At 33.1% G+C, this 22,786-nt stretch overlaps 1 protein-coding gene and 1 pseudogene across 1 annotated transcript; both read left to right on the top strand.

Annotated features, from left to right (window-relative positions):
- The first annotated feature begins 13,757 nt into the window (after positions 1-13,757).
- On the top strand, positions 13,758-17,636 carry LOC131654942 (probable transmembrane ascorbate ferrireductase 4). Its single transcript, XM_058924865.1, has 4 exons — positions 13,758-14,013; positions 14,089-14,140; positions 14,221-14,417; positions 17,304-17,636. The coding sequence occupies exons 1-4, from the start codon at positions 13,885-13,887 to the stop codon at positions 17,610-17,612; spliced, it is 687 nt and encodes a 228-aa protein (XP_058780848.1). The 5' UTR covers positions 13,758-13,884; the 3' UTR covers positions 17,613-17,636.
- A 2,426-nt stretch (positions 17,637-20,062) lies between these two features.
- LOC131657584 (uncharacterized) lies at positions 20,063-22,495 on the top strand (annotated as a pseudogene).
- Positions 22,496-22,786: the final 291 nt, after the last annotated feature.

The following is a 22,786-nucleotide window of genomic DNA, read 5'->3' as shown; positions in this document are numbered from 1 at the left end:
CTACAGCTTTGTTTCGTTGGACAATGCTTTCGGGGCAGAAATTATGCATCTGGTTTATACTAATGTGGTCTTTCAATTTTTTCATTTTGGATATTTCTATTCCTTAGTCTCCCTTCTTTTTCTATTTAGTAAAAATAAAACAATCTATTTGGCTTATTTCACATGGTACACATCTTAGTCACCCCATTTTTAGTCACCCCATTTTAGTTTAGAACAATTTCTTTAAGTATCAAATTTAAGGAAATATTTCATTGATAATAAAAAAAAAAGACTACAAAGAAAAATATTTTACATATTTGAACTTCTCGGTCCATTCAACTTCAATATTATTCCGAATTATCCCTAACTTAGAGAAAAGTTCAGAAAGAACACTTCCATATGGTATGAGGAAAGTTATTTCCTCCCGAGAAATGCTTATCATTTCCTTCAAGAAGTTGAAAATAGTAAGATGAAGATTAACTCTGACGTTGTAGGTGACAAAGTACAAGAGATGCTTGTCATACTAAGTAAGCGTTTCCAATTGTTTCTCTCTTGGGCGGAGATTTGCCACTAGAAGTTGAAACCAAAATTTTGCAATAGGGAGTAGAGAAATAATACTGGTGGACTTATCTTGGTTGGCATAAATTCGGTGAAGGCAGGTTGAGAAGACATTGTTTAATTGATAATGTTCAACACAACTACCTATCTCTTGACAATTAATTGTCATAGCAATCAGCGATGGAGTAATGAAGAAATGAGAGTCATTGACATTGGAGTGTATGACTTCATCATGACCATCTGGCACAATAGAGACATTCATCTAGAACTCTTTAACGAGATTATTGTATATGGGGCCATGTAGAATGTGAAAATAATCATTCAACCTTTATTTGTTAACAACTTTCCTTAATTCAAAATGATCGAAATCAATGAAATCAACAAACTTTTCATTAATAACAAACAAAATGTTTGCATCCATTTTTTAATAAAAAAGATTTTGAAACAAGAAAACAAGACACATAGAGTTTGAAATGAGACGTTGAAAATACAAAAAAACTTTGAAACAATGTTTGAAGATACAAAGAGTTGGAAATGAGACGTTTAAATAGCTCAAAAGCCTCAACGAAAATCCAAAAGAGACGTTACGACTTGGATATAGATGATCATTATTATTCTAGTGATATGAATCCAATGCATGCGTGCCACGTTTTAATTAGTTTTTTAAAAACAACATATTACCTTGGATTTTTGCATAACCGAGGGAAAAAACAAAACTGGAACCTCTCTTTTTATTATATTTTTTATTTTTAAATTAAATAATCTAACCTATCGGTTTTCATAATAACCGATGGATAAGATAATCATATTGTACTATAAAAGTGCTACTTAAATAGATTTTATCGTAATCCTAACTCGTACGCATCATGCTTTGGGATAAATGCTTATCATTTTCTTTAAGAAGCTTGAAAAAAACTCTATCATGGATTGCAAGTGCAGAAAAACATTTTCCAATGGTTGGAACATATATCTCCCTTAGAAGTTGGATGCATTCAATCCATATAATATTTTCCAATGTTTATAATAGATAACTCCTCACAGCTAAGAAGTTGAATTTTTTGCAATATTTTGTTTTAATATTCTATGTATACAATGTAAACTTCAAAAAAAATATTTTCTACATCGGTTTTCGAAAAAACCGAGGGGATAATTTAGCCTCAACATTAAGGATATTTATCATCATCCATCAAATCCTTGTCGTTCATTTCATGACTATCAACGCTCAAGATGCTACCATTAGTGATCCGTGTGAAACATAAATACCTTCCATTATAAAAGCATTCTGAATATAAAAAATTGATAATGAAACTTCATGCAGTGCTTGAAACTATCCTCCACTTTAAGGTTTGCAAGAATGTTTGCCATGAAGAGTTCTCTATGATGGATTGTAAGAGCATAAAATTATTTGGGTTTAAGGTTTGTATTCTTAAATATTTATTTGAGCAGAAAATCATTTATTTATCTAACCCTTTTTTTGTCTAACCCTTTTTTTGTTCAAATCAGAAACAAATGAAAGCAAAAGCCTTAGAGAATATTATGCACCCATCATTTGATCTTCCCCAGATATTATATGATTTGAAGATCTAAAATATATATCTTGGGGAAATTAATTTTTTTCTGTGTAAACAATGTAATATTCTGGATAAATAATGTTGTTTGTAAACAAATTATTTTATTAATTTTCAGTCTAAACAATGTAATGAGTTTTAATTTTAAAAAATAACTAATTTACCCCTCGGTTTTATTGATAAACCGAGATATATGTGGCGCTAGTACTGTAAATAACAAAAGTGCAGATGATGGGGTTCGAACCCATGCGCAAATAATTTTACCCCTCAGTGTTTTAGAAACCGAGGTGTTAAGTCGTTACTTTTTATGACGCCCTTCGTTACCTCGCTTCTATACCCGAGGTAAAACGCATTTCACGTCCGAGGTTAAAAACACTTTTTGTAGTAGTGAGTATTGATGTATGTACTAAGCTCATCATGAGCTAAACCTTCTTATGTTGAGCAATGTGAAGTTAATACGAAATAGTCATTTGTGTTAAGTGATGTATTGTTAGTGATTTGTTTTATCATGTGTTAAATTGTCATAAATCTGCTTCTTTTAATGATCAACTTGGGAAAAGATACAAGCTTGATTATTGTGAGAGATCATAATAAGTGGATATTATGATAAAAATGATTAACAATAGTAGGATATCCATTAGATTAGATACTTTGGAAATAAAGAGGTACAATCATAGAGGATATTCACAATAAAACTAGACATGCAATAAAGTTACAAGCGAGACTTAGAGATTTGTCCCCCTGCTTTACTGTATATATATGTTTCTGAAGCTGTAGAGATACACCATAAGATCACTTTTTGACCTCTTCTGGAACGACATAATACATCATGTACACACAATAAACAATTTATATTAACGAATCATTGTCCAACATACTCTCTATTATTGACTTCATTTTACTCTAATTAAACTGTTTTTGCCATTATTTACTCTAAAACTGAACATGTGACCACCATCAACTATTATTATTTTTGCTCATGCTCATTTACAAAAGATAGTTTTACAAAGTCAACCTAAGTTATTTTCCACTCCCTGTGGATTTGCCATCCTTACTACTCTATCACTTGTTACTTTAAAATACATGTATACTTGCATGTGACATCACACTTTTTCAAGCAACAACAATGGATCTAGTTCATTGAACCTTCAACACTTCAATCAAGATTGTGTTAACTCCATGTTTTGGATTTAATTGCTTGCTAATTCAACTTTGTTTACCTCAGTTGTTTCAAATATCGATTGACTAATCCTTATTAGGAAAGCGATGAAACATATATTTCTTGAATCCATTTGTTGTAATTTGTTTCCGATGTCCACGATTTGCTTCCACGTTTTAAACTCTCTTTTGTAAGAGAAAATGTTTTTGAAAATTATATAAGGGGACTGGTCTATTCAACCCCCTCTTCTAGTTTGTTTCATCCACATATTTTCGCCCAACATTTAACACCTCTCCTTAGGTTGAAATGTGTATAGTGCAGAGTCTCAACTTGGATAGGTAGAAAGCAAAGTTGGGAAATGCAAAGGGTTAGTAAACATGTCTTCCAACTAGTTTGTGCTAGAGACAAGAAGTAAGTTTTGGAGTTTGGACTGAATCTTCTTTCGAATTATATGACAGTCAAGTTTGATATGATTTATTCTCTCATGAAATATGGGATGTTGGGCCAGGTAGGTTTTTGATTTACTGTCACAGTAAACAAATGTTGGTTGTGAAGTTTGGATGTGAAGGTCTTGGAAGAGATGTTGAAGTCATTGTAATTCACAAGTCAAAGTAGCTAAGGACCTATACCCTACTTCGTATAAGAGTTGGATATTGTATTTTGTTTCTTTGATATCCAGCTAATCAGATTAGAACCAAGAAGTACACAAAAATCGGTGATGGATTTCCTTGTGTCAAGGCATTTGGCATAATTAAAATATACAAAAGCATTTATTTTGGGAAGACTGCTGGAAAAAAAGAAAATACCACTTGTAGGAGAAGACTTGAGGTATCTTAGAATGCGAATGGGTGCATTATAATGAGGTAGAAGGGGATCAAAGACAAATTATATGAGATGTTGAATAGTAAAGGAGGTGACTGGTCTAGTATTGGTTAGGTAGATCACCCTTCCAATTAGTCTTCTATATGAAGTAGGTTCATGGAAAGGATAACCTTCTATGTAGAAAGTTTAAGGGATGGATCAAAAGAGATATAAGAAGTTTTAATGGCAAGGTGACATGTCTTGTAGCAGTTCAAGAGTATATTGCCTCTGAATGAAAAAGATACCTAAAGTGTCTCTTTAATTTCAAAGCCCAAAAAATATCTCAATTGACCCAAATAATTAATTTTGAATTGTTTCTCAATGACTGTTTGACATATGCAATTTCAGTTGTAGAGTTACCAATTAAAACAATATCATCCACATAAATCAATAAAGTTGTGAAACTTGTGGAGTCTACTTAGCGTGAAGGGGATGGTCAACTTCAGATTGTGTAAAGCCAATAGAAATCAAGAAGCAAGAGAGTTTAAAGTACAGTTGTCTGGTTGCTTGCTTCAAGCAATAAATGGATTTTTGGAGCTTGCATACTTGAGATGATGATGGGGTAAAGTAGGCAGAAGGAAAGGTCATGTAGACTTCTTCTTCGAGACCACCATGTAAGAAGGCATTGTTGACATCCAATTGTGAGAAGTTCTCACCTTTAACTACTACTATGGAAAGGAGGACTCTAGTGGTATTTATATTTTCAATAGAGGAAAAGGTGTCAAAATAACCAATACTTTCTATTTGGGTACCTTATGCAACCAAACTTGACGTATACCTGCCTATGCAGACATCATAATTATATTTAATTTTATATACTCACTTACATCCAATAGGGACTTTTCTAGGTGGTAAGTCAACAAAGAGCTTGCAATTAAATATGAATGTAATTTCTCCCAAATACAAGTTTATTGGCTTGATAAAGTGTTTTTGGTTCAATGTGGGATGGGATGGAATTGTCATACCCCAAAATTTGTCCACCTCATCTCATCTTCAATAGCTCAAGGCTCAAGGGTTTACTCAAGGCATTCTCCTAAAGAAATTGATAAATCAAGGTTCCCAATGGATATCATATGGCTCATTATACTTCAATATATTTCCATGATAAAAGTCAAGTATAAATTCCAAAGATTGCTCATTCAAAGGCTCAAATGATCCACAGTCGACTAGTTTGACCTAAAAGTCAACTATGGTCAGAGTATGGTCAAAACTCCTGATTTTTGGTTAACAACAATATTATGAAGTATCATTCATCATTTGATCAAATGTTGATCATGATTCATCAAGGAGAAACTTTAAAATCAACAAAGGGCATGGTTATTAAATTAGGGTTTTTGGTCCAAAAAGTCAACTGTACTTTGACCAGACATAACTTTCACATGGAACATCAGAAATTCCTCACTCAAAGCCTATTTTGAAGGAAATTGGATTCTATACAACTTTGTCTCTCACAAGCCAAGGCCAGAAATGCTTTATTTGGGAGATATGATGCAAAAGATTATAGGTCCTTTTCAAAGGTCAACCAAAAGCAGTTTTTTGGTCAAAGGGCATATCATCAAGATAAAATCACAAAATTAAAAATATGTTCCAAAGTGGCTTATAGAGGACATATTGAGGTTTCCAAAAATTCCTAGAACTCCTTCATATCTTAAAAATTGAGGGAGATATGCCTTGCTAAAGTTGGAAAATTTTTGAGGCAAAATGTGATATAAAAGGGGTTCAAATTGGAATTTTTTGCAAATGGGCTTAACCTTTTATGGCTCAATCTTGGTCCACAAGCTATCCAAGTTATCCAAATCATTGGCCACGAATTATGCATTTTATTTGATTTTTATATGATTTTATTTCATTTAAAAAATGATTTAAAGTTGTATAATTCAAAGGAAAATCAAATATTGGATTCTAGGACTTGCATTGATTGAATCCAATTAACATTTATGGCATATTGCAATATAATTTCGTGCTATAATGATTGGAAAAATATTAATACAAGATTGGACAAAATTAGAAGGTTTTCATTCAAGTTCCAAATCAAATTTCTCAAATTTTGCAAGATTGGATTCAAGAGGCCTTTGGACTATTTTCTTGACCTAATTTGTGCCTCTATAAATATACAACACAAAGCAATGGAGTAGGGGACGAAATTCTGGGCAGAGAACCACATTCAAGAGCAAGAAAATTCACTCAAAATCAAGATTCAGTTTTGGAGAATTAGGAGGTTTCAAGGGATTCTAAAGCTTGCTACACGTTCCTTGAAGGATTCTGAAGGTATTTGGATCATTGCTCTGCATCAGCACCCCCAGATTAATCTCCCCCGAGCCAAGGTATGTCGTTTTAAACTTTGAACCGATTAGCATAATTCATGCATCTTTAGGTGAATTTGATTGTATGTCATGCTTTGTTTCAACACTGTGAACGTTTCTGGATCTTTAATTTGATTTCCGGGCACTTTTGACATGGGTTACCATTGTTGACCGAGTTAGGGTTTATAGGTTTGAAATTGGGGTTTTACGTTTTAGGTGAAATTAGGGATAATTAAGGGCACTGTTAGAATCGTGGGGTCTGGACGAAGAGATCCCCATGGTCGCGAAGGATTTATATTGCTTGCAGGTGATTTTTGTGTTGCAGGTTCAAATTGCTACAAAGCGAATTAGTAGCAATTTCGTAGCAAATTTTATCAGAAAAATTGTAGGTCTTGTGAGGAAGATGATGGCGTGTCATCGTCTTGTTGGCTCATTTGAAAATTGGCGCGTGTTTTCATTATGTCTTGGGATTTTCATCTATTATGTATCAAACGCGTGTGTCAAACGACTAAAGCGTTTGGTTGGGTTGGCAAGAGTAAGTGTTGGCGAGGGAGAGGGCGTGGGTTCGAACCCCATCTCCCACATTATTGTTATTGAATAGCCATGTTCCTTGATCCCATGCACCTGCAGTCTGGTAGTACACCATATACCTCCAAATCTGTCCATCAGTTCCTCAATCATCTTAGATCCAACGTCCAGGGTATGACACACATAACATGAACCCTTAATCTAATCACACTGAATCCAAACCTAATTCCTATTTTATTATTTTTACTATAATTATTTAATTAATTTCTTAACTTTTATTTATATTTATAATCTAATTTTTTAAATTGAATTAAAATATAATAAATGTTAAAATTAAATTTATTATTCGTTTCGACTAAATCTATTGGTCGCGATGGGTAATAATCGACTATTTAATTATTTGATTAATTAAAATGAAAATAAGTTTTATTTTGCTAAAAGGTTTCAACCATCTTATTGGTTGCGATGATTAGCATATTTCCCTTTAAGAATTCGTTATTATTGGTAATCTAATCTATCGATTATGAGGGGTAACGATAAAATTAAATAATTAATTATTAAAACACATTTATTTGCTATTAGTGGTAATCTAACCTATCGATTAGAATTGTTAGCAATCCCCACTAATCTATTAATTATGGTGATCAAACCTATTGATCATTGTGATTAATAGTGCATATTAAATATCAGGGTTGTACGCCATCTTAAAACACTCATCTCTTCAATACTGCGAATAAGGCATCTCAAAATGCCTTGCTAACCACAAATTTCAAAACTACGATAGGTAACTCAAAATACCTTCAAATATTCATATCGAATCTAAGGCGTACAATCCTTCCCCGAACTACGTAGACTCTGATCCTCCATAAGGAGGTACGTAGGCACTTGGATAACCAAGGCGAGTCCCCTTCCCCAAAACCTCAATTCAATTCCAATCTCACTTTTCTCCCTATTCACTTCTTTAGCTATTAAACCTTAACATTTAGCCATAAACCTTCGCCTTTGAACTCAAAACCTTAGGAAAGGGTTAAGGGTGCCTAACACCTTCCCTTGACCCGAATATAATATCTTACCCGAATCTCTTAACTGCGTAGGGTTTCCTATTCGCCCTGGTAGAATAGGTGGCGACTCTAAAAGTCTAATTTTTAGGGCAAGTTGCTACAGGAATAACAGAAGGTTTTATATGTATGTGAATAGTTATCATAATTCTAGACATATGATAAGGGATAAGCTATGGATTTTGAGGTGTGAAGTGATGTAGTGGATGTTTGGAGGCAGTGGTAATTTTCTAGTTAAGAAATAGGTTTTGAGATCCTTGTTTAATGTATATTAGGTCATGAATTTGTTGGTTCAAAATGAATAGGTGTATTGTCAGATGTTTTAGAGGGAATTGGAATAGTAAGATATGTAGAAGAATGACCAACAAATAAAAGGAAACTGTGTGCTATAATGGAGGAGAGGTATGTACTTCATGTAGCAAGTTGGACTTGTATAGGTGATGTAAGGGATAGAGAAGTATTAGTTGGCATAGGAAGAACATTGACTGAGTTAGTAGGGATGTCATTATGGGTAGAGGTAGGGTTGTGGAGACTTGTAACGCCCCGATTATTTGATTATTTTATTATTTGATTATTTGATTATTCGATTATTCGATTATTTGATTATTTGATTAATTAAATAGTATTATATTATTATTATTATTATTTTCATTATTATCGGTCGATAATTTTATTGTGACGATTAATTTATTATACCGGTAAAATATCGTTAGAATTAGTAATTTAATTAAATTTGAGTTAGTGAGCTTATTGGGCCTATTTTTACTAAGTGAAGAATAATAATGTGGTTTTACCCTTAGGCCCAATGTTATACTAAGGATAGGTTTTAGTGTTAGTAAGGGTTTAAGGGAAGTGTAGAGATATCATAAAATAGAAACTATTTTTGTGAAGAAGGAGGCTAGGTCTTGAAGAGGAGAACCAAGTTTAGAGAAATCCCAAACCAAGAGTCAAGATTGGTAGAATTTTCTTCAATCCAAAGAGGTAAGGGTGGGGTTCTTTTTCTATAATGGGGCTTATGAACAATTGTATGAGGGAATTGGGTGTATAGATTTATTGCATTATCTTGTGTCGATTGTTGTTGTTCATACAAAATTGAATTTGGGAAATAATATTGTTGTTGTTGTTTGATGTTACCTGTTGCCGCTTGTTACTGTTTGGATATACTACTGAGCTTGTATGCCAACGACGGATGCCCTTGCCTTGCCCTTGACATTGTCAGGCGACATCCCATTACCTCGTTTTGATGCAATCCTCGTATGTTCACCTAAGCATAAGCAGTAACTACATTATTTTCTTTTACTTAGTGGGATGTATATATGTAGTAATAAATGATAAATATAATTATTATGTATTACAATAGCACTGCATGTTAAGAAATGAGGCATGGTTTTAGAATGATATATATTAGAAACAATATGAATTATAGAACCAATGTATTCTAAACAGTCCCATTTGATCGAAATGGCCAAATTAAGCGATATAATTAGTTGTCCGGAATTTGATGAAAATTTACGTGGTAGCTAAGTTTAATTAGTACATTAACACGGTGGTGTTCTTTTGTCGAAATTGTGATATTAATCGGCGGATTAAATTAATAGTTGAATTAATTTTTAGTAAGCATATTTAATTGGAATAAACTTGAACTTAGATTAACTATTCGGTTTATCGGTAAATTACGATCTCTTGAGAATTTAACCGAACGAATCGAATAACCGGTAAAGAATAGAATTGTATCCGAATTAACCGATTGAGTTGTATTTTTGGTGACTTGGAAGTGTAACCCGGAGACTCATAAAGTCGTGAATATTAAGAATATAACCGAAAATTAGATAACCGGTAGCGACGCGAAATTTGCACAATTAATTGAAGTATGTTTTGTGAATAATTTCGGTTAGTTGATAGTGGATTAGTGAGTTAATTAGAAGACTAATTTATAGAGGATTATGAGACTAATTTGAATTGACTTAATGAGTTGAATTGTTGTGATATACCGAAGCATGACGTTGTCGTTTTGATACTTAACATGATATCTAATGTAGTTAAATGTTAATTGGAAGTTGATTCGGTTTACTTGATAAATTAACATGTTGAGATTACTCTACGAACCGACCGAAAATTGTGATTTCGGTTTGAATGCCTTTGTTGCGAATAATGTTGTGATTGCCAATATGTTTATTAATGTGCATCATATGTGATTAGCCTTATGGCATGAACCCTAGCGAGTTGTCGTTAGTTTAGTCGATTACGACGATAGTTGTGATAGTCCTGATGAAGTGTGTATTTGTGATGACGTGCCGAACATGATGATAATTGTTATGATCTTGTTTATATGAGAAGTTGTATAATTGCGATGATGTGTCGAAACATGACAATGTTTGTGATGATTGATAATATGTGATGTTGTATATATTTGTGATGATAATTTTGTGACTAAGTGAAGATGAATGATTAATTGTGACGTTGAATTACATCTAATAATTGGTAATTATAAGTGACGTGGGCGCATGCTTGGTGATGATGTGTGATTGTGATGAGTATGTTGTGTATGTCTTGTTTGTTGAGTCACATTTCATATGCATACTTTGTGACGGCCTGGATTGGCAAATTAGTGACGAAGGCTTATGCCTTATGCCTCAGATTCGGGAAATTGGTGACGGGGGCTGAAGCTCCGATTGGTACCACATACATATACATGAGTCATGTCCCATGTGTCTTATGTGATTCGTAGTTGGTGATGTTTTGTGACTATATCGTGATTATATTTCGTGACTTGTTAAATGATGGAAGTATGTGAAGATGTGAATCGATAATTTTATGAATAGTATGATGATATCAATATTTGTGAATGTGATTAAGTGAATATGTCTGGTGTGACTTATATGTGATGTTTTGTGACTAGATGTATGACTTATATGCGGTGATGTTTTGGGGACTATAATTGTGTGACTTATATGTGATGTATCGTGAATTAGCTTGCAAAGTAAAGGAATGAGATTTATACGTAATTGATGTGAATATGATTTGTGGTGACTTGTTGTGAGATGTAAAGTATGTGAGATTTGTGAATTAGTGAAAGCATGAAGTGTATAGCAACATTAATACTTGTGATGTGATAACTATATATGTCTGATTCCTAATATACAATTTATCATGCGCTCACTTATATGATTTGATATCTCACTCTTTTCTCTTGTTTTGCCGTTGCCTTTATATTGGTAACATGCAGGTGTTCAAGTATGAAGATTTAGTTGCCGTTACTTGAGTCGGTTGTTGCTCTGATACGTAGCACTCGAGGGGACAATTTATGATGTTATGATGTTGTTGTTTATTGTTTTATCTTAGCTGAATAACATGTTATTGATTTAAAGATTGAGAATTATGATTCTGCCATGTTTTAATGAAATAAGTTATTATGTTTTGAAGAGTATTATATGCTGGGTATTTGTTGGATTGATTAAAGAAAGTGCTATGTATCCGCTAAATGCGATAAAGTGATTTGTTATAAAGTGAATATGTGACGCCTCATTTATTTGTTGATAAATTTTGAAACTCTGATTTTGTATAATTGTCGGGTAGAAATGGGGTGTTACAAGACTCAAATTGGTGGGTTTTGAGATTGAGCAAAATTTTTAAAGGGAAAAAGGACTCATAGAAATATACATTTATAGAGAGAAAGAATTCATGATTGGATATTTCATAAAGGATAAAACCTTTTGTGCCTTCCTTGTAACTAATGAAAATAGATTTGCGGGCCCTAGAGTCACACTTGGTTTTATGGGCTTGTTAAAATGTGGCATAACTAAAGCAACCAAATACCTTGAGATGCATAAAAGAGATAAGGTTTTTAAGAGAAGTTTATAAGGACTTTGGGAGTTTAAAAGGCTCTAGTGGAGCTACCCTTGATGTATCTCTTGGATGAGGAGCTCTATCTCCGTTTTGAGTTAGTAGTAGTCCTCCGTTTGATGTCCCATAAACTTATAAAACTTCTACCAACTATGAGGACCAAGCTCTATGATGTCTGTCTTGGGAGCTCGTGGCTAGGGGATGTTATGCATATGTAGAACATCTTTCCATTTCTGCTCTTAACGGGCATTTAGGACAGTGAAGCTTTTAGTAGATTTTCCAATTTGTTTGAACGTTGTTCTGTCCCTTTTGGGTGACGTGTATTGGTCCCTTTGTGAGCTGCTTTATATTGGGGGTGTGTTCTTTTGCATCTTGGGCCTTCTTTTTAGCATTGCTCTCCTCACCCTTGATTTAATATTTTACTCATGTTACTACTTCAGCCAAGGACGCCGCTACCCTCTAGACGAGGGATTCAATGAAGTCTCTCTCCCTGAGCCCATCCTGGAATGATTCTACTAACATTTCCTTGTTTGGATGAACTACCTTGGTTTCTAATTCATTCAAGCAGATGAGATGTTGAATAGACTGGTTGTGATTAACTTGGCGAGTGTTGAATAGATTGGTGGTGATCAACTTCACGTGCCTTCTTGCGGAAAATTGGTGCACTAGCTTCTTCAACAGGTCTTGGTAGCTAGTGATAGAGAGTCAGGGGAGGCCCATAAACCTCCTCAAAGTTGCGTCTCTAAAGGTTCCAGAAATAATCTTACGCTTCAAGGAGTCAGGTTCCCCAATGATGGTCATTTGAGTGTTGATGGAAGCTACATGTTAATACGGGTCGTTGTGTTCGTCGAACTAAGCCAATGATGGCGGCTTGAAGTTCTCTGGAACGGAAGCCTCTCATATCTCATCTGATCGAGTTTGGGGACATAATACATCCAATTCGTCCATCATGTTTGTCTCTTGTTGTGCATAAGAACTGATATCTCTTCAATGTATATGATTTTTGGTAAGGGTGGTGAAGGAGATTGTTTGCTAATAAGTGCACCTTTGATAACATTATTTTGAGATTTTGAAATTGAAGAATTCAAAAAATGTGTGACAACATGCTTGAAATAAGAAGGAGACCGCTTTCTTGAATTGTTACTCAGTGTTGATTTGACCTTCTTAGGAGCGCCCTTTAAGGTCTTTTCCATTTCAAATGTGCATGTATGTTTTAGGGTTGCACCATGTTCAATGTTATGTTAGAAACAAATTTCTTCTCTAATTAAGGCAACATGTAATGGGATGACCAACTAACTTGTAACATAAGTCATGATTATATATAGCATAAATCACATTACATGTCCATGTATCATTCGCCTTAAGGCACCACACAACTTAAAAAGACACTCACATTTCCTCGTTCCAGTGTCATTCCGTTTCAAATATGGTGGTATGGTCATGAAATAAAAAATACATCAAAACGGTGTTATATTCAATTTCTCGCTTGATGTTTTCAAAGATTGGTATCCGAACTACAATCGAAGATTGAACTATGAACTATTTTTGAACAAATAAAATTGACTCACTAATAACAATCACGAGGTGTGTAATAGGCGTGTCCGAAGTTTAATATCAGAACAAATGAAATGCATTTTAGGACTTCATAGAGGTGGTTGTCCACCACTAAAAATGAAAAAAAGCAATTCCCTTCCAACAAACCATAAAAAGAAAAAGACGAGCCTTAAAACCAAGAGCAAAAATAGGCCTAAAAAATGGGTCTATTGTTATTTAATATATATAATTAGAAAGACGACAAAGATATTTAAGCGTTAAGTTTATAAAAAAATGCTAACTAGTGTGGAACAACACTTTTAAAGTCATATAATAATAATAATTAATAATTTTCAAAACAATATTTTAAGAACACTTGTAATCAAGAATCTAAGCTTAGTTAATTTCCATACAATAATAGTATAACATTAAAACTCAAAACACTATAGAGTGGAAGTGGATCTAAGAAGTGAGTTGAGTTGTCGGCAACAGACATGAACACTTTGCTATTTCTAGCAAGAGTTTCAGGTCTTTCAGTTGCATTTCTAGTTCTCTTCTGGACTCTCTCTTTCAAATCTAGCTTCCTCAATCCTTCACTTCCTCAACAAGATCTCATCTACGCAGTAAGCACTACATAAAATAACCCCTCTTTCTTAATTTCTTTCTATAATATCATATTTATTTTATTTTAATTGCAGATTCTTCATCCTTTGCTTATGGTCATTGGGTTTATCCTCTTAAGTGGAGAAGGTAAGGTACTCTAGTAGTTTCAAAATCTATATAGTTTCTTTGTTTAGTAGTAGTGGTTGTTGATGGTGAATGTTGTGCAGCAATTTTGGTGCATAGATGGTTACCTGGTTCCAAGGGGTTAAAGAAATTGGTACATTTATGGCTTCAAGGATTGGCTTTATCTTGTGGGATATTTGGAATTTGGACTAAATTTCAGGGAAAGGATGGGATTGTGGCTAATTTCTATAGTTTGCATTCATGGATGGGTTTCATCTGTGTATCCCTCTTTGGAGCTCAGGTATTTTTTTTTTTTTATTTCTAATTTTTTTAGGTAATCCAATTATATTTTGACACGTGTTAATCAAGAAATTTAATTTTTACTGCAAACCTTTTGGTTCTTTATATGTACGGAATATACTAATTTATGAAAGTTTTGCTGTGAAAATATTTTACTTATGATAATGAATTGGGACATGAGTCACACTCAATACATTAAATAGGTTAACTGGTACAACTAAAACATTAATAAGGGAGATGTGACACATAGAAAAGAACTAGAGTCTTATTTTTAGATCCCTTGGAATGATCAACAAGTTTAGGTCTCTAATCCTAAATTTGTGGGTTTGGATCATAAGTGTTTGGGGAGCTGTTGTTCAAGCTTGGCTAGAGATGAAAACTAAAATTGTTTGGGGGTGATAAATGATTTTATAGAGAATGAATAACTTTGAAGCAAGAGGATAAAGAAGATTTTTTAAAATAAAAAATATCTATTTTGTGGAAAGGGATTTTATAGAGAATAATTAGAATCGTTTGTTTTAATTTAAAAAAAATATATTTTTTATATTTTTAAAAATAAATTTCATAAAAATGTCTTTTAAAATATTAAAAATATATATTTTATAGATTAAAAAAAATTAATTTTAGTTATAAATATACATTACTAAAAAAATTAAAATTTAATATCAATTGTTAGTTGGTTCAGTAGTAATTGTATTTATTATTGATTGTAGAAAAAATGTGATATAATTAGAGGTGTATTTGAAAAAAACAATTAATATATTTTGAAAATTGAAGAGAATCTTATAAAAAAGAATAACAAAAAAATTCAAGAGGGTCTTATAATTAGAGACAAAAGTAGTACTATATTAACTAAAGAAATATAAAAATTACATGCGCGCATATCTAGCCCTCAATCAAAGACAAAATCAAAAACCTAACATCAAATTTGCTATATGCTTCCTAAGCTTCTTAGAATTCCCCCTCTACACAATACACAATGTTCTCTATTATGCTATCACACGTATTCTTACGTATATCCTTATCAAAAACCATATCATTTCTGTGCCATCCCATAGAGTTTCTGTGATGCCAAAAACCTATGTATACACAATTGTAAATTTTTGTTAACAAAAATATTAACATTATGAAAATTATTTTTTAAAAAAACGAAACAAAAGGATGATAAATAAATTTATTGTTAATATATTTAGTTTTAGAAATAATATAAATATTACACTTAAATTTTTTATTTAAATCCTCCTGTTATGAACCACGAGATCAAAGAGATGAAGATTCATCTCATGAGAGGAATAAGTCTTGGAGTTTGACTAAGAAAAAATTCTTAGTTTATATTCAACTTTCCTTTTAGGGGACTGTTATAGGCACCATATAAATTGCTATCATACCTTCGTTAAAAACTCAATATTTTAGAGATGTATATTCATATGCACTAAAAAATATACATTCGATTTTTACCACATTTCAAATATATGATTAAATTTATTCTGAATTTCAGAATGTCTCCGAAAATGCATTATATGTTTACAGTTTATGTATGCCATAGATGATTATCCTTCCATCTCAATGTCTCGGGCATAGGTTGACACATCATACCCATTCTATCTTTATCTCGTTTTTCCATCATAGTCATGCTCAAAAGTTTTTATCTTTTCATCTGCAATGTGCTTGTTTGTATGTTTTGCTCCTACTTTCCATGGTCTTTCCATGGATGCCTGGGCAACATGTGTCATAGCTCCACAACTATAAAAAGAAGATGAATCTTAAATTTGTTAGAGGAAGAGGAAAGAAACCTAAATATAAGCAGAGACAAGCATGGCCATCAAATTTTTTATTAAATATAATTATTTGGACCAAATTAAAAAATTCAAAAGTAGGGACCAAATTGTAATTTTCAAAAATTTGAAGGAGCAAATTGTAAATATTAAAAATTATTAAGGACCATTTTGCAATTTTTTTAAAAATTTAGGGTCAATTTTGTAATTTTGGAAAATATGAGGATCAATTTGCAAAATTTGAAAAATAATAGTAACAAATACATTTTATGGAGTATGATGAAATTTTAAATTCTTTGGTTTTTGGTGTCATTTCAAAATGATTAAATTTAACTTAGCTAAAATACTCCATAAATTTCTATCATTTTAACAATTTTTCATTTTTATATCCAAACAATAAATTTTATGCAAATCATTTTAAATTCCTTCAAAACATTATATTAGTTTATTAAAATCCTTCATTCAAACACACTCTAACGTAATCAGCCAATAGGTGATTTTGACAAAGATCATGCATTAATCCAACCTTGTAACGAAACTAGAAAATTTTAGTTAAAAGATTTTGTGTGGATTCACTTTTATTAGTTGGACAATGTTTACAAGGTAACACAATTTTGATACTCATAAGAGAGTTTGACAACTACATAGACACGGTACAAACACAGTCCAAGACATATGTAGCCAAATAATAAATCTCAAGAATTTCGGAAGTATACTTTCGAATTTATTCCAAAAATATACTTCCGAACTATTTTTTCTCATTTACCTATGAATTTAATCTAAATGAGTACAAGTTGAATTTGAAAATATATCTCCTGAATAAATTTTAGAAAAGAAATGGGGTGAGTCTCTTTTATTGTAAAAATATGCGTCCATAGATATATTTTCGAATTCGAGTTTTCATGAAATATTTTTACATCAGATAGGGTGAAATTAGCACTTCCCTTACTTTTATTATGAGCTTATATTTTTATTGGGCCGTTTACAACATATCTCCTTGCCCACACAAAAATAAATTGTAAATTAAATTAATTATCTATTCTCTTAAAGAGATTAACAATAAATATTTAAACATCACTATTTTTTGAATTATTATTTTCTCTGCATTGCAGTGGCTAATAGGGTTCTCAAACTTTTGGCACCGAGGAGAAGCACGAAGAGTGAGGACAATGATCTTACCTTGGCATGTATTTGTTGGTCTATACACTTATGCATTGGCAGTAGCAACAGCTGAAACTGGATTACTAGAGAAGTTGACATTCTTGCAAACACAAAGAAATGTATCTAAACACAACACTGAGTCCATGGTTGTAAATACTTTGGGACTTTGTCTTGCTCTCTTTTGTGGCTTTGTTATTTTAGCTGCAGTTTCACCTAATAAGTATCAATACATTCAAAACAAACTTTTGTATTCATCTTAATAAAACCCATTTCACTTGATCATTCTTCAGTAATAACACCTAAATGTATATTTTATGGAGGTGTTGTTGTTATTCTCTATATAGCTGTTGTTTTTTTGTTTTTCTATGTTGTGTTGTTATTCATTTTTTTTTTATAGGCAAAGTTAAATATATTAATTAAATGTTGTGAGTACTAGAGGTACTTACAGCACAAAGCAGAGTTATAAGGATTATTGAATCAATTACATAGAATTAAGCATATCCAGAGGTGCTTGTAGCCAATAGTAGAAAGAGATAAAATGTCGTCTATTCGCCCCAATCGTAAGCCAAATCCAAGAAACCATTTTAATCGACACAATAACATCATCTAAAACAATACCAATGTTGTTGAAGATGAGGTTGTTTCTTGAATTCCACAGTGACCACACCGTTGCTAACCAAATAAGACACAATTTCTTATTTTTTATCCTTCCATGAAGCCCCTGAATGTATTGAGATAGATGTTCTGCACCAGCCAGCCCCCCCACCATATTGATGTCCAGCCACAGCAAAAGATTGTCCTAAACAGCTTTAGAAAAAGGACAGAGAAAGAATAGATGGGCCGAGTTTTCGTGATCCGACAAACACAATCTGCACAGTTTGTCATCCTCATTGTGAATGATATTCCTCTTCAGCAGCTGATCTTTCGTCGGCAATCTGTTTAACATAAACCTCCAACCAAACACCTTGATACGAGACGGAACCTCTGAGCACCAAAATCTGTTAATGGCTTCAAGAGTGGTTGAATCTACAACAGCTTCTAGATTTATTTCCCGCATACAAGAAGAACAACTTTTAACCGTGAATTTGCCGTCTGAATTTTTCCACCATTTGAACGTATCCTCCATACCATCCTCGGGCCTCACCCCTCCCAATAGTTCCAGGAGTTCCAAAGCCTCCAGCATCGCACCCGGATATTCCATCATAACATCTAAATCCACCTGGAAATTCCACGACCAGACCTGCCCCACACGAACACCCATCTCCCTGATGCTACCCTGCGGTTTCCTGGATAAGCTAAATAACAGAGGAAGCAGGTTTTTTAGAGGAGTCCCTCCAAACCATCTTCCCAACCAAAACAGAATATTTTTTCCATCACTTAGTTTGAAGCTTATATTTCCTGCAAAACAATCAAAATCGTTAGTTTTCGACACGCTTGCCGCCATCATGTCTTTCCACCATATAGAGTCATTTTTTCCCGCCCTATAGTCCGCACCCACTATCACTGCTTTTTTAACGTCACCATATCTTGATTCAAGGATTCTCTTCCACAAAGACGCCCCCTCAAACAAGAAATCTAGCCACAAGACGAATTTCAGATTTGTAATCAGTGGCGGAGCCACGTAGATACAGGGGAAGGCCATGGCCACCCCTTTTATTTTTTTTAATATTTTTTTATATAGAGGAAAATACTAAAATGCCCTCACTTTAAGTTAAAACTCATTCCTTTTTTTATTTTCCTTCACTCTTTCACAAAAGAAACGTTGCCGGCTACTTCCACAGAAACGAAAACCAGTGGACGCTGCCGACTTCTTCCACGAAAACGAAAACGAGTGGACGCTGTCGACTTGCTGCCGTGGTTGCTGGAGGAATCATTGAAATATTCTCAAATAAAAAAGGTCTTCTTCTTCCTTTGTCAATTTTTTATTTTTAGGGTTTTCATCAAATCATCTTGGACACCAACAATGTCAATTGCCCCCTAAAACTATCATAAATATAGCTGTATCTTATTTGTCTGCTACTTAACTTTTATTCTACTGTCTTTGTTTTCTTTAATTTTATTGGAATTCACTTGTTAAAGTTGGAAAATTATGACTTCTATATTATAAAAATCTAAAACAAGTATATAAGCCTCCTTAAGCTTTTGTTCGATAGCTTGAGTGAATCATCCATAAAATTGAGTTCTTGGGGAGTTTGATTGTTCAATTGCATAGTTTATCTACATGATTGCAAAATTTTCAATTTTGAGGTTGTATGTAAGTTATTGGGTTGTGTGAACGTTTATGAGAGGAACTTTGATGTGAAGGTTCTTTATATTTTGTCTACAATGAATTCTTTTCCCCTTTGTGTCCTGATGAGAAAGTTACACCTTTCTGTATTCTGTTTAATTTTAGAGAAAGAACAAAGGGTGAAAGATGCTGTGAGACATTGACTGAATAAAAAATGTTCAGATTTTTTATGATAGTGTGTGATCAAATATACATGTTCCATTTTAAAATTTGACAAATAGATGGTGCACTTTATTAAGAATTAAAGTATTAGATTTTGTTCTATTTTCTTCTTTTATATGTAATTTGTGATTGTTAATTGCACTATGTGTGATCATTTTTTCATGTGTGGTAATTTTTGCCATTTTATTATTTTTCGTTTTATTATGTGTGATAATTTTTGACATTTTGTTATGTTTCATTTTTTTCATCAGAAAAATAAAGATGAATAATAGAAAAATTGATTCGTTTTTCAAGAGGAAAGCATGTGAAATTGAAAGAGATGAGAGAGATGAAGAAATTATAATCCCGACATTTGATCCTGAAACAATTCTTGAGATTCCAAGAATTGAAGAGCATCATGGGTTTGAAAATTCTTTGGAACGTGATCCTGGAAAGCGTCGTCCGATTTGGCAATATCCACCAAATCAAGTGGATGCAATACAAAGAGCTTATCTAAAATGGGGTCCATATCAAATTCATTTAGACAACTATCCTTTGTCCGGTAATGAGGATCATCCAAGAAGGTTTCAACACACTTGGTTTAGCATATTTCCCTCTTGGTTAGAATATTCACCATCCGAAGATGCTGCATACTGCTTACCTTGTTACCTTTTTAGCAAAAAACCAAGTGGACGTCCCGGATCACATGTCTTCATTTATACAGGATTTAGAACTTGGAAGAAAGTTAGGAATGGAAAACATTGTTCCTTTCTTAAACACATAGGGATGGATCCATGTTCGCCACACAACAATGCAATGCAAGCTTGTCAAGACTTGTTGAATCAAGATTGTCATATCAGAAATGTTATTCAAGTTCAAAGTTCAAGTCAAAGAATGAGTAACCGGCTTCGTCTCAAAACTTCAATTGACACTGTTCGTTGGTTAACACTTCAAGCTTGTGCTTTAAGGGGTCACGATGAAACTAGCAATTCAAGAAATCAAGGTAACTTTCTCGAATTGTTAAAACTTTTAGCGTCTTACAATGATGAAATTGCAAAAGTTGTGTTGGAAAATGCTCCACAAAATTGCAAATATACCTCACATCAAATTCAAAAAGAGCTCTTGCAAATTCTTTCTAGTAGGGTGAAAAAGCATATTCGTGAGGAAATTGGTGATTCCAAATTTTGTATTGTTGTAGATGAAGCTCGCGATGAGTCAAAAAAGGAACAAATGGCTCTTGTATTAAGATGTGTTGATAAAGTTGGTCTAATACAAGAGAGATTTTTTGTTGTGGCACATGTTAAAGACACCACGTCTTTAACTCTTAAGGAAGCAATATGTGATATACTCTCTCGACATAACCTTGATGTGTCTAACATTCGCGGACAAGGGTATGATGGTGCTAGCAACATGAGAGGAAAATGGAATGGTTTACAAGCACTCTTTATGAAGGATTGTCCTTATGCATACTATGTTCATTGTTTTGCTCATCGATTGCAACTGGCCTTGGTTACAGCATCAAGAGAAGTCAAACCAATTCATAAATTCTTTGATAAACTGATTTTTGTAGTCAATGTTGTTTGTTCTTCCACTAAGCGCCATGATGAGTTACAAGCTTCCCAATTAGAAGAGATTGCACATTTGTTAGAGATTGGTGAGATTGTAACTGGTAAAGGTTCAAATCAAATTGGTACTTTGAAACGAGCTGGAGATACCCGTTGGGGATCACATTACAATTCTATTTGTAGCTTGATAAACATGTATGAAGCAACTTGTTCAGTTTTAAAAAAAATTGCAAAAGAAAGGGGAAATTATGCTACACGTGGGGATGCAGATAGTTCTTACAATTACTTGAAGGCATTTGATTTTATATTTATTTTGCATTTGATGAAAGAAATTATGGGGATAACAGATATGCTTTGTCAAGCCTTGCAAAAACAGAATCAAGATGTAGTTAATGCCATGGACTTGGTTCGTTCAACAAAAAGTTTTATTCAAGACTTGAGAGAAAATGGTTGGGATATATTATTTAGTACAGTGACATCTTTTTGTGAAAAGCATGGCATTGAGATTCCCGATCTTAATGATATTCATTCAGCAACAAGATTTGGACGATCTCGCCTTGAAGAAAATCAAGTCACAATTCAACATTACTTCAAAGTTGAAATCTTTTTCACTACCATTGACAAATAGTTACAAGAGTTGAATAGCAGATTTAGTGAGCAGGCAATGGATTTGTTAACTCTTTCTTGTGCTTTGTCTCCTAAGGATGAGTATAAAGCTTTTAACATTGATACTATTTGTTCTCTAGTTGAAAAATATTATCCTATGAATTTTAGTGATCAAGAGAAGAATAATTTGCAATTTCAACTTCGGCATTTTCTATTTGTTGCTCGCCAAGCATCAAATTTGAATAATTTATCAACTATTCAAGAGCTATGTTCATGTTTGGTGGAAACTGGACAAGCTGAAATTTATTTCTTGATTGATAGGCTACTTCGCCTTATCATGACTCTTCCAGTTTCTACGGCAACAACTGAGAGGTCTTTTTCAGCAATGAAAATTATCAAGACTAAGTTGAGAAACAAGATGGATGTTGGGTTTCTAAGAGATAGCATGACAGTTTATATTGAAAGAGAGATTAGTGCAAACATTAGTTCTGAGTCTATTATTGAAGATTTCAAGTCACTCGGAACACGTAAAGCTTTATTATAAGGTATTTTCAAGTCATGTTATTTAATTTTTTGATAATCAACTTTATATTTATTTCAACTAATTAAATGCTTTTTATGAAATATGATTTACAATTTTATTGATAACTAGTGTCTTACCCGTACGTTCGCACGGGTACTCGTCGTTTTCGCGCATTGTGATTGAGAAAAATAAAAGATATTAGTAAAAGATTAAGTTTTGGGTAAAATTAAAAAAGTTATAAAAATAGTAATATTTTATTTAACAAATTATAATGAAGGAAAAGTTTTAAAATCGCAAATTCACGAATTATAA

This window comes from Vicia villosa, linkage group LG3, assembly GCF_029867415.1.
Source record: "Vicia villosa cultivar HV-30 ecotype Madison, WI linkage group LG3, Vvil1.0, whole genome shotgun sequence".
NCBI lineage: Eukaryota > Viridiplantae > Streptophyta > Magnoliopsida > Fabales > Fabaceae > Vicia > Vicia villosa.
The sequence above is the reverse complement of the archived record's forward strand: the minus strand, read 5'-3'. Positions and strand labels throughout refer to the sequence as shown.

Excerpts from the sequence above, each read along its gene's own strand:
- LOC131654942 (XM_058924865.1), top strand. The coding sequence starts at position 13,885 with ATGAACACTTTGCTATTTCTAGCAAGAGTTTCAGGTCTTTCAGTTGCA. Across the intron at positions 14,141-14,220 it reads TATCCTCTTAAGTGGAGAAG|CAATTTTGGTGCATAGATGG; the intron begins GTAAGGTACTCT and ends AATGTTGTGCAG. Across the intron at positions 14,418-17,303 it reads TATCCCTCTTTGGAGCTCAG|TGGCTAATAGGGTTCTCAAA; the intron begins GTATTTTTTTTT and ends TCTGCATTGCAG.